At 35.7% G+C, this 15,551-nt stretch overlaps 1 protein-coding gene, 1 long non-coding RNA gene and 1 pseudogene across 2 annotated transcripts; 1 reads left to right on the top strand and 2 right to left on the bottom strand.

The window, feature by feature from the left end:
• Position 1: 1 nt before the first annotated feature.
• LOC121766688 (protein PLANT CADMIUM RESISTANCE 2-like) lies at positions 2 to 1,661 on the bottom strand. Its single transcript, XM_042162956.1, has 4 exons — positions 1,490 to 1,661; positions 1,334 to 1,405; positions 980 to 1,192; positions 2 to 884 (listed from the first exon to the last, which is right to left on the bottom strand). The coding sequence occupies exons 1-4, from the start codon at positions 1,659 to 1,661 to the stop codon at positions 808 to 810; spliced, it is 534 nt and encodes a 177-aa protein (XP_042018890.1). The 3' UTR covers positions 2 to 807.
• Positions 1,662 to 6,337: 4,676 nt separating this feature from the next.
• Positions 6,338 to 7,391, top strand: LOC121768527 (annotated as a pseudogene).
• A 2,095-nt stretch (positions 7,392 to 9,486) lies between these two features.
• LOC121768529 lies at positions 9,487 to 10,949 on the bottom strand. Its single transcript, XR_006043388.1, has 2 exons — positions 10,509 to 10,949; positions 9,487 to 10,435 (listed from the first exon to the last, which is right to left on the bottom strand). It is a non-coding gene; the product is annotated as an uncharacterized LOC121768529 (long non-coding RNA).
• Positions 10,950 to 15,551: the final 4,602 nt, after the last annotated feature.

Genomic DNA, 15,551 nt, shown 5'->3' with positions numbered 1-15,551 from the left:
AATAAAATAAGCGATGACCAAAAGAACTTCTCAGTCAACTTGCAGACAAAAAACTAGTCAATGTCGTGTGATGCAACCAACGCCTTGCTCTCTTGGCCTCACAATATTATGATATTATATCACATCCATATCATCGGACCTTCTTACTCCGCTCTCAAATTCTCTGAATTCACATTTTTTCGGTCAATTATGGGTTCTAATTTTCTATTTTGGTATGTTCTATATTAATTGTCTTATTTCATTTTACTCATTTTTAGTAGTACATCCTAGATTTCTCTAACTCATTATCACTCTATTAAACTAATACTAATACATAAAAATATGATTCACATTCTATTAACTTTTTTAAACCACTTTTCATTCAATTTTTTAAAATCTGCACTGGATCAAAGTGGGACACATATTGGGGACGGAGGGAGTATTATCTCTAATAGTCAAGAGGCGTTATGTGTAAATAGTAAATTATTTCGATCCAGCTCATCCAACTCAAAGGAAAGTAAAAACTGAGTTATTGATACATGAAATCGATCTAGTGCGATTTGTTGATCTATACATACAAACTGCAAACAAGCACAACTTATAATCAAATAAAAGAAAATACGGAGTACTAAATAATGATACAAATCGAATGAATTTATTTTCATGGATTCGTCTTGTACATCGCTAAATTCTACTACAAAGAATGAGAAAAAGAAGTTATGTTTTCCACAAAAATACAACCTACCTTCGCAAGACCAAAAAGAGCCTAATGTGGTGGGCAATTATTTAATTAAATAAATGGACTATATATGTATATAAATGTACAACTCATCTGTTCATCCCTCCTTCAACAACCGGGGCCGTTGTGAAACCTTTGTTCTGCTTATCAGCATTGCCGTCCCATCCTACATATAGAGTTGTTGTTTTTTTAATTAAATTAAATAATTATAAATTGAGAGGTGTAGAAATTAAATTATACTACTACGAAGAATAAATATACCGAGAGTCATGTCGAATCCACGGTTTTTGAGCTCGCGGTACTCTTGAGCAAGAGCGCACGGCTCGCAGCAGCAGTGGACGAGGATATCGGGGCACGGGATTTCAGGCAGCGCATATTGGCGCCTCATCTTTGTTCGGTAGAAGCACGAGTACAAGCACGGCCATCCCGTCACCACAGCTATCAGCGTGTACAATGCACCACTCGCTCCGCATGCTACAAATTTCACACCACATTTTCTATTTAACTAAGATGGTTAATTGAATAACACGATAGTACTATAATTGATTAATTTCACTTCTAGTGTGTATTGCAAGATTTTTTGAACAATGCATAAAGAAGAAAAGATCCACTTACAAACTGAGCCTCTATCAACAACCTCCGCAACCTGTCCAAATGTTATGCAGGGGCAGAAACATGTTATGATACCTGTACAAAAACGAAATGTCATATAATCAAATAGTATTACAAAATTACTTAATTAAAATAGCATTAGAATGTGAAGGTATATACTATTTTGGACATCTTCAAAACAGTCAAAAAGGCCGGTGGTCCATCGGGCGGGAGGGTCGGCTCCCTGAACGTGCAGGGAGGTCGGCGGTACAGGGTGCACGTCATGAGGGCCTACAGGAGGTGGTGCTTCTGCTTGTTTCTGACCATCATCTGTAGGCTTAGAATAATCCATGATTATTCAGATTTTAATGGAAAAGATGCAAATTATCTGTGGTTCAATATCTTTATATACAGTTAAGGATTACTGAAATAGATGATGATCCATGTCATTTTAAATCAATGGCCTCAAAAAAAAAAAAAAACTAGCTAGATTTATTAATCACCACAATTAACATTAGTGGTTTCCGTCCTGACACCACTTAATCCACCATTTGTTTAGGGAATCACTCTGGGACTTACTAATTTCTCTTTTACGGAGTACTATTCAACTACACTATAATAAGCCCTCTAAAAAATACTCCAAGTATATCATATTCATAGGCAATATTTGTCTGTTAAAAGTTAACATGATTAAACTGTGACTAATAATGTTTCTGTTTTAATTTATAATAATAAAACAAGTTTTTAAAAGTTTTATTCTTTTCGAACTTTTCAATTTTTATGTATTCAATTTAATTATATCACTGGTTGTAAGTACTTTTTTATGGATACACTTTAAATTAATTTGTTTATGGATACTTGAAAATTGAAAACGCAAATTTGGACTCAGATAATTATTTCGATATTAAGTATCATTGATTATATCTCAATCATTGGATTTTAATCAACTTCACAAATAGAAATATCAATTCTTAATCAGAGCCAGAATTTGAGTGCATCATAAAGCCCTATGAGCCCAATATCCAATAGTGGGCTTTATTTTTCAAGCTAAAATAATTAAATATGCACAACTTATAGTTTTATAGTACTTCGACTGTAGTATCTCAATTAAGTCTCATTATATGCTATTATTACTACCAAATGTGTCTATTAAAAATGTACATTTTTTATCCTTTTATTTTAAAAATCGCTCTTCTTTTCTAGTACTCCTAATTTACCAATATACATATATATATTTTTTTATTAAGTAAATAAATTTAAATTTAAAAGCCACATCACATGACACTCGAACTTGAGACCTTTGGTCATTAACCTCTCTAACACCACTTATCTTTTTTATGTAAAAAACTAAATATGGTCTATCGACTATCATACATCATCTGACTCAATTATTTATCCTCAATGTCACTTTTTCTCCACCATAAACAATCGATCTAAGATTTTATGAAATCGGTAGTACTAAGAATGTTACACACTTTTGATTAACAGAGAGTATTAATTTCAAAAGCATGCTGTCACTTGAAATCGGAATTTAATTTTATAATGTTTAGTCGAGGCTTGATTAATTCAGCTCAGAATCTCAAATTCTTCAATGAACAAAACTTGAATTTGACGCAATTATAAGTTAGATTAAGCTTGAACTTGACACCAATATTTGGCTATATCCATCTACACTCCTAATATTGTTCATTTCTTCTATTGGTGACAATTTTGATAACTAAACAATCACGAGTGTGGTTATTTGTCTCTATTAAATAATTGTGAATGTCCCATTGTTGTCAGTTGTCACAAACTCACAATAGAGACGACACTTATTTTTCAAATGGCACACCCTGTATTAATATATTCGATACGTTTATTTTCGTAATTCATGAAATTAAAATAAAGGGAACAGATTTTCAGTAATATTACTAGAAATATAGAAAAAAATTCAAAGTTTATTGGCCGTGGAGTTTTTAAAATGGGAATGACGTGTGTCTTGAAACAACTAGATAAGAAAAGTTTACAAGTTACCTTGAGTGATAAAGATGCGAATCGGACCACTTATCGATTATTGGTCTATTCAAAATTCAAATTATGGACTTACAGATTGAAAATTTATCAGATATTTTCTACTCTAACCTTAAATATTTATATATTAGATCAATCGAATGGCTAATTAGATCGATATAGCATTTCATCAATCCATCTGTAGTGTAGTGGAGGCGTTTCTTTTTTTACAAAATTTAAGAAATTGTGTTAAAAGTGAATTAAATGAAGGAAATAAAAAGGTAGAGAGATGAATAGAGAATAAGGTAAGATAGAGTAAAATAAGGGAGAAGAAATAGGTTGTTTTTTGCCAAAAAATAAAAAAATTACTCAGTTACTGTAGAACAATCCAAAAAGGAATACAATTCAGCTGCAAACAGACGGAGGGAGTACATTTTTATTTTTAAAAATCCTATATTTATAATATATAAATACTTCTACATAAAAGAGTTAAAGGCATCAGTAATATGACAAGTATACAAATTTTGTGTGCCGATAGTATGCACTTTTTTGGAGAATGGGTCTATTTTTATAGTCGTTCAGCAATATTTGTTCAAATACAAGGAGAGATTTTGGTAGTACCGCCAGTATTGAAATACTTCTCTCTAATTAAGCACATTACTCGACAGTTTAGCAAGTTCACTTTAAATACAAAATAGTCTTATCTATCCAATTTTATCCGTCCATCAATACTAGTCTCCATCTAATTATGATAAAATTAACTTTCTAATGAGATGAATTCCATTTTCACTAACCATATTTCAACTATTTTTTCTCTATATTTTTCTTATAATTCTACATTAAAATGTCCGTGTTGTCTATTATAAAAATTATTTTTTATAAAATGTATGGTGTACAAATATTTTTTATAAATATTGTCTTTGAATATATCATATTCAAAGAAAATAATGTGTTAAAATGATGGGTACTAGTTGTTTTTTCAAATACTCCAAATAGTATTGTAGGAGTAGTAATTATAAAAAGAGGTGCTAAAAATTGAAATGCTGCACCTGGACACGTCTAATTACGTTATCGTTGTTCACTTTTAATGAAGTTTACAGCATATATACTCCAATTTTTATCTTTGTTCACTTTCTTATCCCAAATGTTTAAAGGTTTGATTGATTTCTGACTTACATAAATGTCAACCTCTTGGGGTCGATTTATCACGAGCATTAGTTTTGTCTCCACACCATATTAAACAGTACTATCATAGATTTATTCCAGCGTGTAAAGTATATAGATATGTGCGCTCTCTTAATTTCTGGCATTTATTTTTAAGATTTGTCTTTACTATTTCGCTTTCCAGTTCCACCATAATCAATATTTACTGAAATACATATAGACATACATTAATAAACAACCACGACTTAATACTTTGTATCAGAAAATGGTTTATCCAATATATACACGTCTCGGACATCGTTTGATAAAAAGAAATAAAATAACCAGAACCTCTCCTATTTTATTTTAATTTAAGTTTTATTAAGTTTGATGTGAAATAATTATAAACAAGAGATAGCTAGCCCCAATCTTTTACTCTATTGGTGAATTAATAATTATCTTACTGATGGTTCTAGAGGAATCGAATATACCATAAGCGGCCATACAGTAGAAATTTAGTCCCAACACTTGAACTAGAATATGTATTCATACATAAGTCCTGCAATTTGTCAGTGGGATAATGATTGCCATCATATGAAAACCTAGAATTAGTACAAACAAATAAATCTAGTAGTAACTAATTAAGAAACACAATTTTGCTGATATTAAAAGAGGTGACACAAAGTTTGTTACTCCTTCGGGTTTTAAGATATGTAAAAAAATGTTATAAATGAAATGCGGCCTAATTGTATATATTCCTATTAGTTTTACGGAGAGATAAAATTTTAGTAAAATAGTATAATGAAATATGAAATATAGTAGAGGTTAAATGTGATAAAATTTTGGGGACATTCCAAAATAACAATGGGACACTTTGGGGGACTGAGTGGCAGAGAGAGTACATCTTTAGATATTGCAAAATTTGATTACACCCACACATACATATAAATTTTGAGATACAAAAATATAAGTAAGTTTTATTACATTTTAAAAGGTACATTTATAAATTTGTGCCATCTGTCCATCAGGTTGTGTTAGCGTGCTAACTATCTTAATATGCTACTTGCTAACTAATCAACATATTATATTAAAAATGTCAACACAGTAACATAAGTATGTCAACACAAATTTATCTTGACATTTTGCTTAATGTGCTACTTGTTCACTAATCAACACATTATATTAAAAATGTCAACACAAATTTATGTTGACATATTCATGTCACCGTGTTGACATTTTTACTATAAAATGTTGATTTAGTTAACAAGTAGTACATTAAGATGGTTAGTATTGATCACATCCCTCTATCCATATAACTAAAGTTACTAAACTTTATTGCATCTTAAGTTATATAAACAAGAATGCGATAAAAATAAGTACATTTTTTACATGCACAAGTATAACTTCATTTTTAATATCAGTACTACTGATGTTTTTTTGTCATTTTGCAATATGTAACATAGCTACCCATCTATAGCATGCCATAATTTTATTTAATAACAGTGTCATAATTCTCCAAAAACATAGATGTAACTACCTGTACATTTTGTTATCTATACCAACCTTGTGCTATATTTATATAATGAAGACGGAAATATTTGCAATTATTTTAAAAATTAGACACTTATTGGCTTTTGACAAAAATAATGAAACTCAAGGTACTGGAAACCGGAAGTGCTGCATGCATGCTTCTTACAATTAGTATCCAGCATGTTTTCAAAATATTATGACATTTCTCATTTATTGCAGACAAAGAATAAACCAGATGATACCCCTAAATTTTGGGGATATCATTAATTAAGCAGACACAATCAACGTTATATAACGCAACTAATGCTAATTAAATCATGAAAAGCAATCTCATTATAAAACCTTATTAATATTTGGCATGATTACATATGATTCTGACCAATAGGGCTAATACTCAATATTTTTTGAAGGAATACGGACCTACTAAACCAATAGTCCAATAGTACCAAATACTATTCACATGAGCTTCCCTGTCACAAGGGCATAACCGTCATTTCGCACCCTTAGTGCCTCCCTACTTAAACCCCCCAACAATTCCATGGCACATAACACAAACAAACAATGAGAGCTCTACGTTCAATTTTCCTAACAATCGCCCTCTTCCTCACGGCCGAGCCCGCGCCAGCCCCCGCTCCCGCACAAGCAAATGCGGCTGAGTTCATCCGCACGAATTGCGAGACCACGCAATACCCGAAGCTCTGCTACCAATCCTTAAACGGGTACGCCAATGTGGTGCAGCAGGACCCGGCTCGGCTTGCAGCCGTCGCGATCGGCGTCAGCCTGGCCCGCGCCACGATGATATCCGTGTACGTGGCGAACCTGAGCCGGCAGGCGGAGCCCGAGCCGCGCGCGGCGTCGGCCCTCCGCGACTGCTTCAGCGTGTTCAGCGACGCGGTGGGGCAGATGCGCGGCTCGGTCAAGCAGATGCGCCAGCTGTCGGGGGCGGGGAGGAGCTGCGCTTCCAGATGAGTAACGTGCAGACGTGGATGAGCGCCGCGCTCACCAACGAGGACACGTGCACCGACGGCTTCGAGGGGGTCGCGGACGCCGCGCTCAAGGCGGACGTCTGCGGCCGGGCCGTCGACGTGAAGGAGGTCACCAGCAATGCTCTGGCGCTCGTCAACCGCTTTGTTGATAAGGTTGTGGTGCCATGAATATTGAATAACTTTTATTTTTTTAGTGGAAGCTTTTAGGTATTTCGTTGATATTTGTTTTTTAGTATATTTATATTGGTGAATATGGAAAGAGATAAGATGTGTGTATAAAAGGGAAAAAGTTTGATGATGGGCTAGCTACTTTGAGTTTTTTGGATTTATGTAATTTAGATATATAGGAAAAATATTTGATTCTGATAATGATGAGTGCAGTTGCTGTTGTTACATGTAATTATTTGTTTCAGTGCTAAACCATCAATTGGTGATTCTGTTGTAATTTTAATATTTTGAGTGTGCGCATTGTGCACAGTACTCCTCCCTAGGTCACTTTTTCAAGTGATTCATATTTCTTTTTTCGGACGTTCTAAGTTAAATAAGTTTTCTCTCTTATATGTCTTACTTTATTCTCTTCATTTTACTAATAAAATCTCATTTTCTTATATTCCGTGTGGAAAAGAAATATCTTATTTAGTGAGTCACGGAAGGAGTATTAATTGATACTTCTTGTCTATGTCTGTATATATATAGTGCGTAGGAACTGAATGAATTGAAATGTTAATTATAATGAACAGGGACTATGCCGAAAGGTGTATCACATATTCGAATAAAGTTACATAGTTCTGTTGACAAGAATAAGAAATAATTTAATTAGATTAAGTAGATAAGAATTTGTCTTTATTCCTTATACAGAATGTGAGAATTGATGGTGTTTATTCCTATAGTAATAATGGCAGGTAGTTGCACTAGTTATAATATCAACCTTTTTAGATTGTGACAGTGGTAGCGATGAAATTGACATTATAAACAAGGAAAACCAAATTTTAAATAAATTATAACAGTATATTTCTTGTAAAACAGAGGAAGGCCAGCCAGATTAGAAGTGGTGGGTTGCATTTGCATCAATAAAATTAGTAGTACGATATTAACGAATAATTTATACTATTGTGTATCAATGTAACTATTTATATATAATGAATAATAAGATGAAGGTGAATATGGTGAATCCTGTCACGACCGCATTTTCTAAGGATAGAAAACACGGTTGATCGCGACTAGGGGAGGATTAAAGAAGCGGGGAAAGAAATAAGGGGAAAAATAAAATCAAGCATTGGTTGCGAGACATGATTAATTAAATGCTGATACATAGAAGAAAGATACTCGATCATGAAGACTCGAGTAATTGTTTGTAAAAATTTCAAAATATCAGAGTTTTGAACAAAATAGACTTGAGTCTTTTAAAATGCACAACGGAAGCAAATGAACGCGGTTCCATGTATGAAGACATGAACCTCCGAGAGTCAAAATCTGACTGAATTAAATGTCTTGTCTCAATAGCACTTCCTCCACCACTTCGCTGCTCAACCTGCACATTTAGAAATATATGCAGGGCTGAGTACAAAAAGTACTCAGTGAACACATTGCCGAAAATTACACATATACATTTGAAAATATTGTCAAGCCATCATCACAGTAACACTCGGGGTGTTATTGAAAAGGACCCGAGCTTACTAAAAATATTCACATTGGACTGCAGTCCCTTTTTCCTGTACTTAGCCATATCTGATCACATTGTGCCGTTGAGATGGTGTTCTCACACGGTCACCTTACATACATGTGCCGGGAAGGTGGCCACCTTCCTCGGTCACCTGCTCTGCCCAACTTGCAGAGGGAGCTTGTGTACACTAGTCCGAGTGGGGACACCACCCTCACTGGGACCCGAATTCGACTTATATCATCATTCATAATTCACTTGGCCGTAGCCAACAGATAGGCATCATACACAAAAACATTTATGGCAAGACAACATCTTTAAAAATCACGAACATGTGTTCAAGTTTTCATAAAATACAATTTGTATTTTTAGTATAAGAAAGCTCACCTTGATCGTTTAGTTCCTTTAACTTGAATTTCTTACTCTGACCTTACTTGCGGAGATAACCTTTTGAAACAACACAACGTACTAATAAGACTTGAGAAAAATTCACATACTTCTAGGAATGCATGCCCCTACTTTATTTCTTTTATCATTTGTTCACCGTTAGAAAATTTTAGAAACTTGTATATTAATTAAATTGGGAAATTTAATTAATAGCACTTCTTTATTAACTTAATTATTTTTGTGACTTAAGAACGTCGTCTCCCTCTTTCTTTCCATTTCCTTAGCGGCCGCCCGAGGCGTCGCGGGGCGATGCCGGTCGGCCGCTTACGCTCATAATTCCTCCGTTAGCTCCTCGTATTTTCCATCATAATATCGAACAAAAATCCCAAAATTTATTTAAGCGCATAATTGAATTATCGCAACTATTTCCCCTTTGCTAAGAAAAAAATTATATGTTTTCCGGGCTTGGGATAAATTATTCATACTTCAAAATTATTTCGAAAATAATTAAATAATTCTCAACAATTAAATTATCGGTCCAAGGATTAATAAATTTTACCCAAGACAATTGTTATCCTAGCCCACCTTATTTCTCCAATTAAAACTTGAGCCCAACACAAATAAAAGATTGAGCCCAAACAAAATAAAAAGGATGGCCCAAAGCAAAAGAGATTCCCTCTACTTCCTCCATCTCGGTCAACACATATCATTCATTCACCATTTCAATCTCTCTCTCATCACCCCCAAATCCCGTCGCCTTCCGCCAACCTCACCACACCAGAGTCGTCGGCCGTCTCCCCTCCGACGCTCACTGTACTCCGGCGACGTAGGTGTCGTCCGATCCTTCAGTCGCACGCCGCTGAACCATCGGCGGTAGCGCCGATTCGCCCCTCCGTCGCCCGACGCCGCTGCTGCCGTCGGGCTCCTCCGCTGCCGCCGCATCGCTCCAGATTCGCCGCCGTGGAGTCACCGAAGCCGAGCAGCAGCGCTGAGTCAGGCGCCTGCTGTCGCTGCTCCGTCGCCGCCGGGAGATGCTGCTGTCGCTGCCGGGAGACGCGATGCAGCTGCCGGGAGGCGCTGCTGTAGCCGCTGCTGTCCCAGCCTGCCGGTCAGCTTCCGATTGACTCCGAGTCCACCCCGAACTGACACCGCGCAGTTCCGAGCAACTCCGAACAGCCCCGAAACGTCCCGAAACTAACCCGAACAGCCCCGAAGATAAGTTCTTAATTTGATTTCATGAATTGAATTTCGATTATTTGATTTAGTTTGTCCGAATTATTGATTTGCTTCGGTTACTGATTTCATGAGATGCACAAGTATAGAATTGGATTTGGGTGGGGAAAGTGTATACCTTCAATTGGCAGATTTGTGAAAAAAGGAAGCAACTCGATGAATTTCTCGGCTTCTATTTCAATTGTCAGTTTCTCCTCACTGTGATTTCAAGAATTGATATCATGAAATTAAAATGTGGAGGTTCGTATTCATGGGATTGTGAAGAAATTACCTTGAATTGAATTTGAGAAGAATAAGTCTTGTTTTCTTGATGCAGAGAACGGAATAGTAGAAAACTGACTGTGAAAGGAATATTATAGAGGGAATGTGATTTGGTTTAGATGTGGGAGAGATTTATGGAGTGAGGGGGAATGAACGGTTTTAACCGGGGTAGAGTGAAAAATGATTGTGTGATTGTGATGTGGGTGAGTTAAAGAAAATGAATTGAACCTATACATAATAGATGTCAAGTGGCGTATCCTTCAAATATTATGTCAAAGAAAGATGGCTTCTACTGCAATCTATTTATGCATCATTTAATGTTGTGTGGAAAAAATTTGATTCTCTGTATCTGCCCTCTTTCTCTCTTTTTTATTTATTTAAATATATTTGTTTATTAACGTAATTATTTGATAATTGTTCACTTGTTCATTTAATTTGGTGTAGATATAATCGGTTCAAGTCCGTGGCTGCCCGCGCTGAAGTACCCAATTTGCTTAGAGTGCGATGTATTAAATTTTGTTGGATGTATCGGACATTAAAATTTTGATTATGGGTCTTGATTCTTTTATTATACATATATATTTTTTTTTATACTTGGTTGTCGTTAGAAACAACAACGACACTCTATCGTAAACAACCCTCTATCGTAATTCGAAATTAATTACGCAAAAAGTTACTTATATGTGTATAATTACGCCAACATTATTGTTTCTAATAATATCGTTTTAGCAGGTCGTTACATACTATCCCCCTTAAAAGAAATTTCGTCCCGAAATTTAGAAAGTAGTTAGACAAAAAGCTCTGGATATTTTTCTTTCATTTCCTCTTTTAACTCCCATGTTGCCTCTTCTGGTCCGTGGTTTTTCCACAAAACCTTCACTGTAGTAATCGACTTGTTCCGAAGCTGTTGCGTCTTTCAATCTAGTATTTCCACCGGCTTTTCTTCGTAACTCAGGTCAGACTCTAGAGCGATTTTTCGTGGCGCATCACATTTTTTTTTCAAACACGTGCATTCGAAGTTGGGAGACCTGGAATACGTTGTGTGCGTTCCCAAAGTTGGGTGGTAATGCCAAGCGATATGCTACTGGGCCCACTTCCTCTAGAATTTCATAGGGTCTCACGCGAGGAAAATTAGAGGTGGTCTAACAGTTTTAAATTTGATAGGAACTGAACTTGGGATTCCAAGAGAAATATTCAAATCGTTCTTGCTTTGTGTAGGCTCGAAGGTAGCCATGAAAATAAAACGATTATAATTATTTCAATTACGTGAGTGTTTGGTTCACCACAAACTCTCACCAATAGCTTGCAACAAAGGTTTTCATGAAGTGCAAAGACTAGGCTCAATTGGGCTCATTATGCTCACTCCCGGAAAAGAAAAGATACAACTTCAAAGGGCTTGAGCTATACCCATAGAACTTGAGAATTTTATTATGGGAGGAGCTTGCCAGATGGAATAAATTGCGAAAGTGAGGGTATGAGAAATAGAATGTAGATGTCAATAATAGATGGCCAATAATACAATAAAAATAAAAAGTGAAGTAGAAAAGTTTCAAGTATCCCCAGATGATAATAGGAAGACCTGAGATGGTTGGTTACAAATGGATTTGAAAATAATAGGAAACACAACCAATTGTAATTTGCTCGACAACACTGTGATAGGAGATCATATCAACGAAATTTTTAGAGTTTATAGGCAATTCAGGGAAACTAACTAATAAAGAGGGCAACAAGAGGAAACTAGCCAAGGGAGAAGCAATGTGCTAGCTTTAACATGGAGCTTACAGAAAAGCTCAAATCAAGAGACAACAGTTATATTTGAATTCAGAAGATGAGAGCATTCAGGTAAAACAAGGAGCTTGTCAATAAGTATGTCTGAAAACACAAAGGGTAAAAAGAAAAAATAAAAAAAAATTAAGGTCTCACCAGATGGCTGCTCAAATATAGTGAGACTGAAAATGATTGGTCTCAAGTGGATTTGAGAATAGGAATAACAAGCAACTACCCTTTTGGGTCAACAATATCGTGATACTATATCACGTTAACGAATTCACAAAGTTTATAACCAGATCACGGAAATTAACTAGTAGAGAAGACAATTAGAGCAAACTAGTTCAGGGAAGAGTAATTTGCTTTAGACCTGGAGTTGCTGAAGAGCTCACAGCATGATGGAATAATCATAGTGGATTTAGAAGAGGGGATTGTTCTTTATAAATTAAAGATCTTGTCAACAAGCACTTTTGAAATCACAAAAGGTCTACTAACGATTTTTGAAGAACATATTATCATTGAAGATACAATTGCTTAGGGAAACATGTTCATTCTTGAAAGCTATAAATAAAGCAACCCCTAGTATAGGAGTTTGGTGGCAAGAATTCAGATAGTCAAAGTATTGCTTTTATACAGAGTGAGTAAAGAAGGACCGTAGTCACTGGAGGTTATCTGAAAACATGAGGGAGCAAGCTCAAAACTGAAAGTGATTCACAACCTTGACATAGAAGAGGGAAAAATAATGGCACAATACCTTGCAAATGAAGTCATTTAATATCTTAATTCAACAAAAGTATTTTGATCAGGGGGATGCGAGGAAATGGAATTCATGGTAATCCAAGTAAGCGTTGCTGATGAATCTTCCTGGTTAACTAAGATGGTGATACTCCGTTGTTTAACGCTTTATAAAGGATGGTAAATGAGTTATGAGAAACTTTGGTCACAAGCTATTTTCACTTTACGATCACGTCAGATGACCATATGTGGAATTACGACTCTTTGGTACTCTCGGTTCGTCATAACGCCCATCCTCGTAACACGTCGTTTCTGTTTACTTATTATTTGCAAGACTGGATTCTTTGTCTACGTTGCAGTCAATTCTCTTGCTAAATATGCATATATCACTTAGTTGGATCGAAGGTACGACCCTTGAGAGTGATTGGATTGTCACAAAAGACAAAAGCTAACCTAGATTATTCATGTCATTGGAACGTAGAGAATGACATCTAACCTCTACCATCTTTCTAGAAGCATCATTTTGTTCTGTGTTGGATTGCTTTTCTTTCGTGACGAAGTTTCTTTCTTATCGCCTCCTTTTCTTTTCGTCACTCGGGAAAGCGAGAAATGTACATACTGCACTTCTAAGTCCGAGTTCATATTGTGTTCTAGAAGGAACGCATAACTAAGTATTCTAAGTTCTTGAAAATTTTGATTTCCCCATTCTAGCAACATGATTCAATTACTACTCAAAAAGAGGTATCATTTCACAAACTCAAAAAGAGACATCATTTCAACAATTGGTACCAGACTCATATATTTTATACTTTCATATTTCAGTACCTTTTTCCATTCAGGAAAGTTACCTTTTTTTTTATTCATACATTCATAGTCTTTAGCCAAGAAATGACATACTAACTATTTCCTTAAGCATGCTACCAAATCAAGAAACATCAACTCTTTCTTTAAACTTGGTATTTGCATCTGTTCACTCAAATTAACTGCATGAGTTATTTCTCCCTTCCAAACTTTCAAACATCTTGACTTTCTTTTGAAAAAAAAAAAAAACAAGTTACCTTTTTCCTCGTTGAGTGCGATTGGTGGGAGTGCTAAGAGCATTTTCATCGATTAGACAGTCTAGTGGAACAAGACTAGACCAAAGATTTTCAAAGAAGACTCTCGGGTTCAGAACGAGAAAGAATGCTCTGATACCACTCTGTCACGACCGCATTTTCTAAGGATAGAAAACACGGTTGATCGCGACTAGGGGAGGATTAAAGAAGCGGGGAAAGAAATAAGGGGAAAAATAAAATCAAGCATTGGTTGCGAGACATGATTAATTAAATGCTGATACATAGAAGAAAGATACTCGATCATGAAGACTCGAGTAATTGTTTGTAAAAATTTCAAAATATCAGAGTTTTGAACAAAATAGACTTGAGTCTTTTAAAATGCACAACGGAAGCAAATGAACGCGGTTCCATGTATGAAGACATGAACCTCCGAGAGTCAAAATCTGACTGAATTAAATGTCTTGTCTCAATAGCACTTCCTCCACCACTTCGCTGCTCAACCTGCACATTTAGAAATATATGCAGGGCTGAGTACAAAAAGTACTCAGTGAACACATTGCCGAAAATTACACATATACATTTGAAAATATTGTCAAGCCATCATCACAGTAACACTCGGGGTGTTATTGAAAAGGACCCGAGCTTACTAAAAATATTCACATTGGACTGCAGTCCCTTTTTCCTGTACTTAGCCATATCTGATCACATTGTGCCGTTGAGATGGTGTTCTCACACGGTCACCTTACATACATGTGCCGGGAAGGTGGCCACCTTCCTCGGTCACCTGCTCTGCCCAACTTGCAGAGGGAGCTTGTGTACACTAGTCCGAGTGGGGACACCACCCTCACTGGGACCCGAATTCGACTTATATCATCATTCATAATTCACTTGGCCGTAGCCAACAGATAGGCATCATACACAAAAACATTTATGGCAAGACAACATCTTTAAAAATCACGAACATGTGTTCAAGTTTTCATAAAATACAATTTGTATTTTTAGTATAAGAAAGCTCACCTTGATCGTTTAGTTCCTTTAACTTGAATTTCTTACTCTGACCTTACTTGCGGAGATAACCTTTTGAAACAACACAACGTACTAATAAGACTTGAGAAAAATTCACATACTTCTAGGAATGCATGCCCCTACTTTATTTCTTTTATCATTTGTTCACCGTTAGAAAATTTTAGAAACTTGTATATTAATTAAATTGGGAAATTTAATTAATAGCACTTCTTTATTAACTTAATTATTTTTGTGACTTAAGAACGTCGTCTCCCTCTTTCTTTCCATTTCCTTAGCGGCCGCCCGAGGCGTCGCGGGGCGATGCCGGTCGGCCGCTTACGCTCATAATTCCTCCGTTAGCTCCTCGTATTTTCCATCATAATATCGAACAAAAATCCCAAAATTTATTTAAGCGCATAATTGAATTATCGCAACTATTTCCCCTTTGCTAAGAAAAAAATTATATGTTTTCCGGGCTTGGGATAAATTAT

The sequence above is a fragment of the Salvia splendens genome, chromosome 15 (assembly GCF_004379255.2).
Source record: "Salvia splendens isolate huo1 chromosome 15, SspV2, whole genome shotgun sequence".
In the NCBI taxonomy this organism is placed as follows: domain Eukaryota; kingdom Viridiplantae; phylum Streptophyta; class Magnoliopsida; order Lamiales; family Lamiaceae; genus Salvia; species Salvia splendens.
Note: the sequence above shows the minus strand (reverse complement) of the source record. Positions and strands in the feature narration are given on the sequence as shown.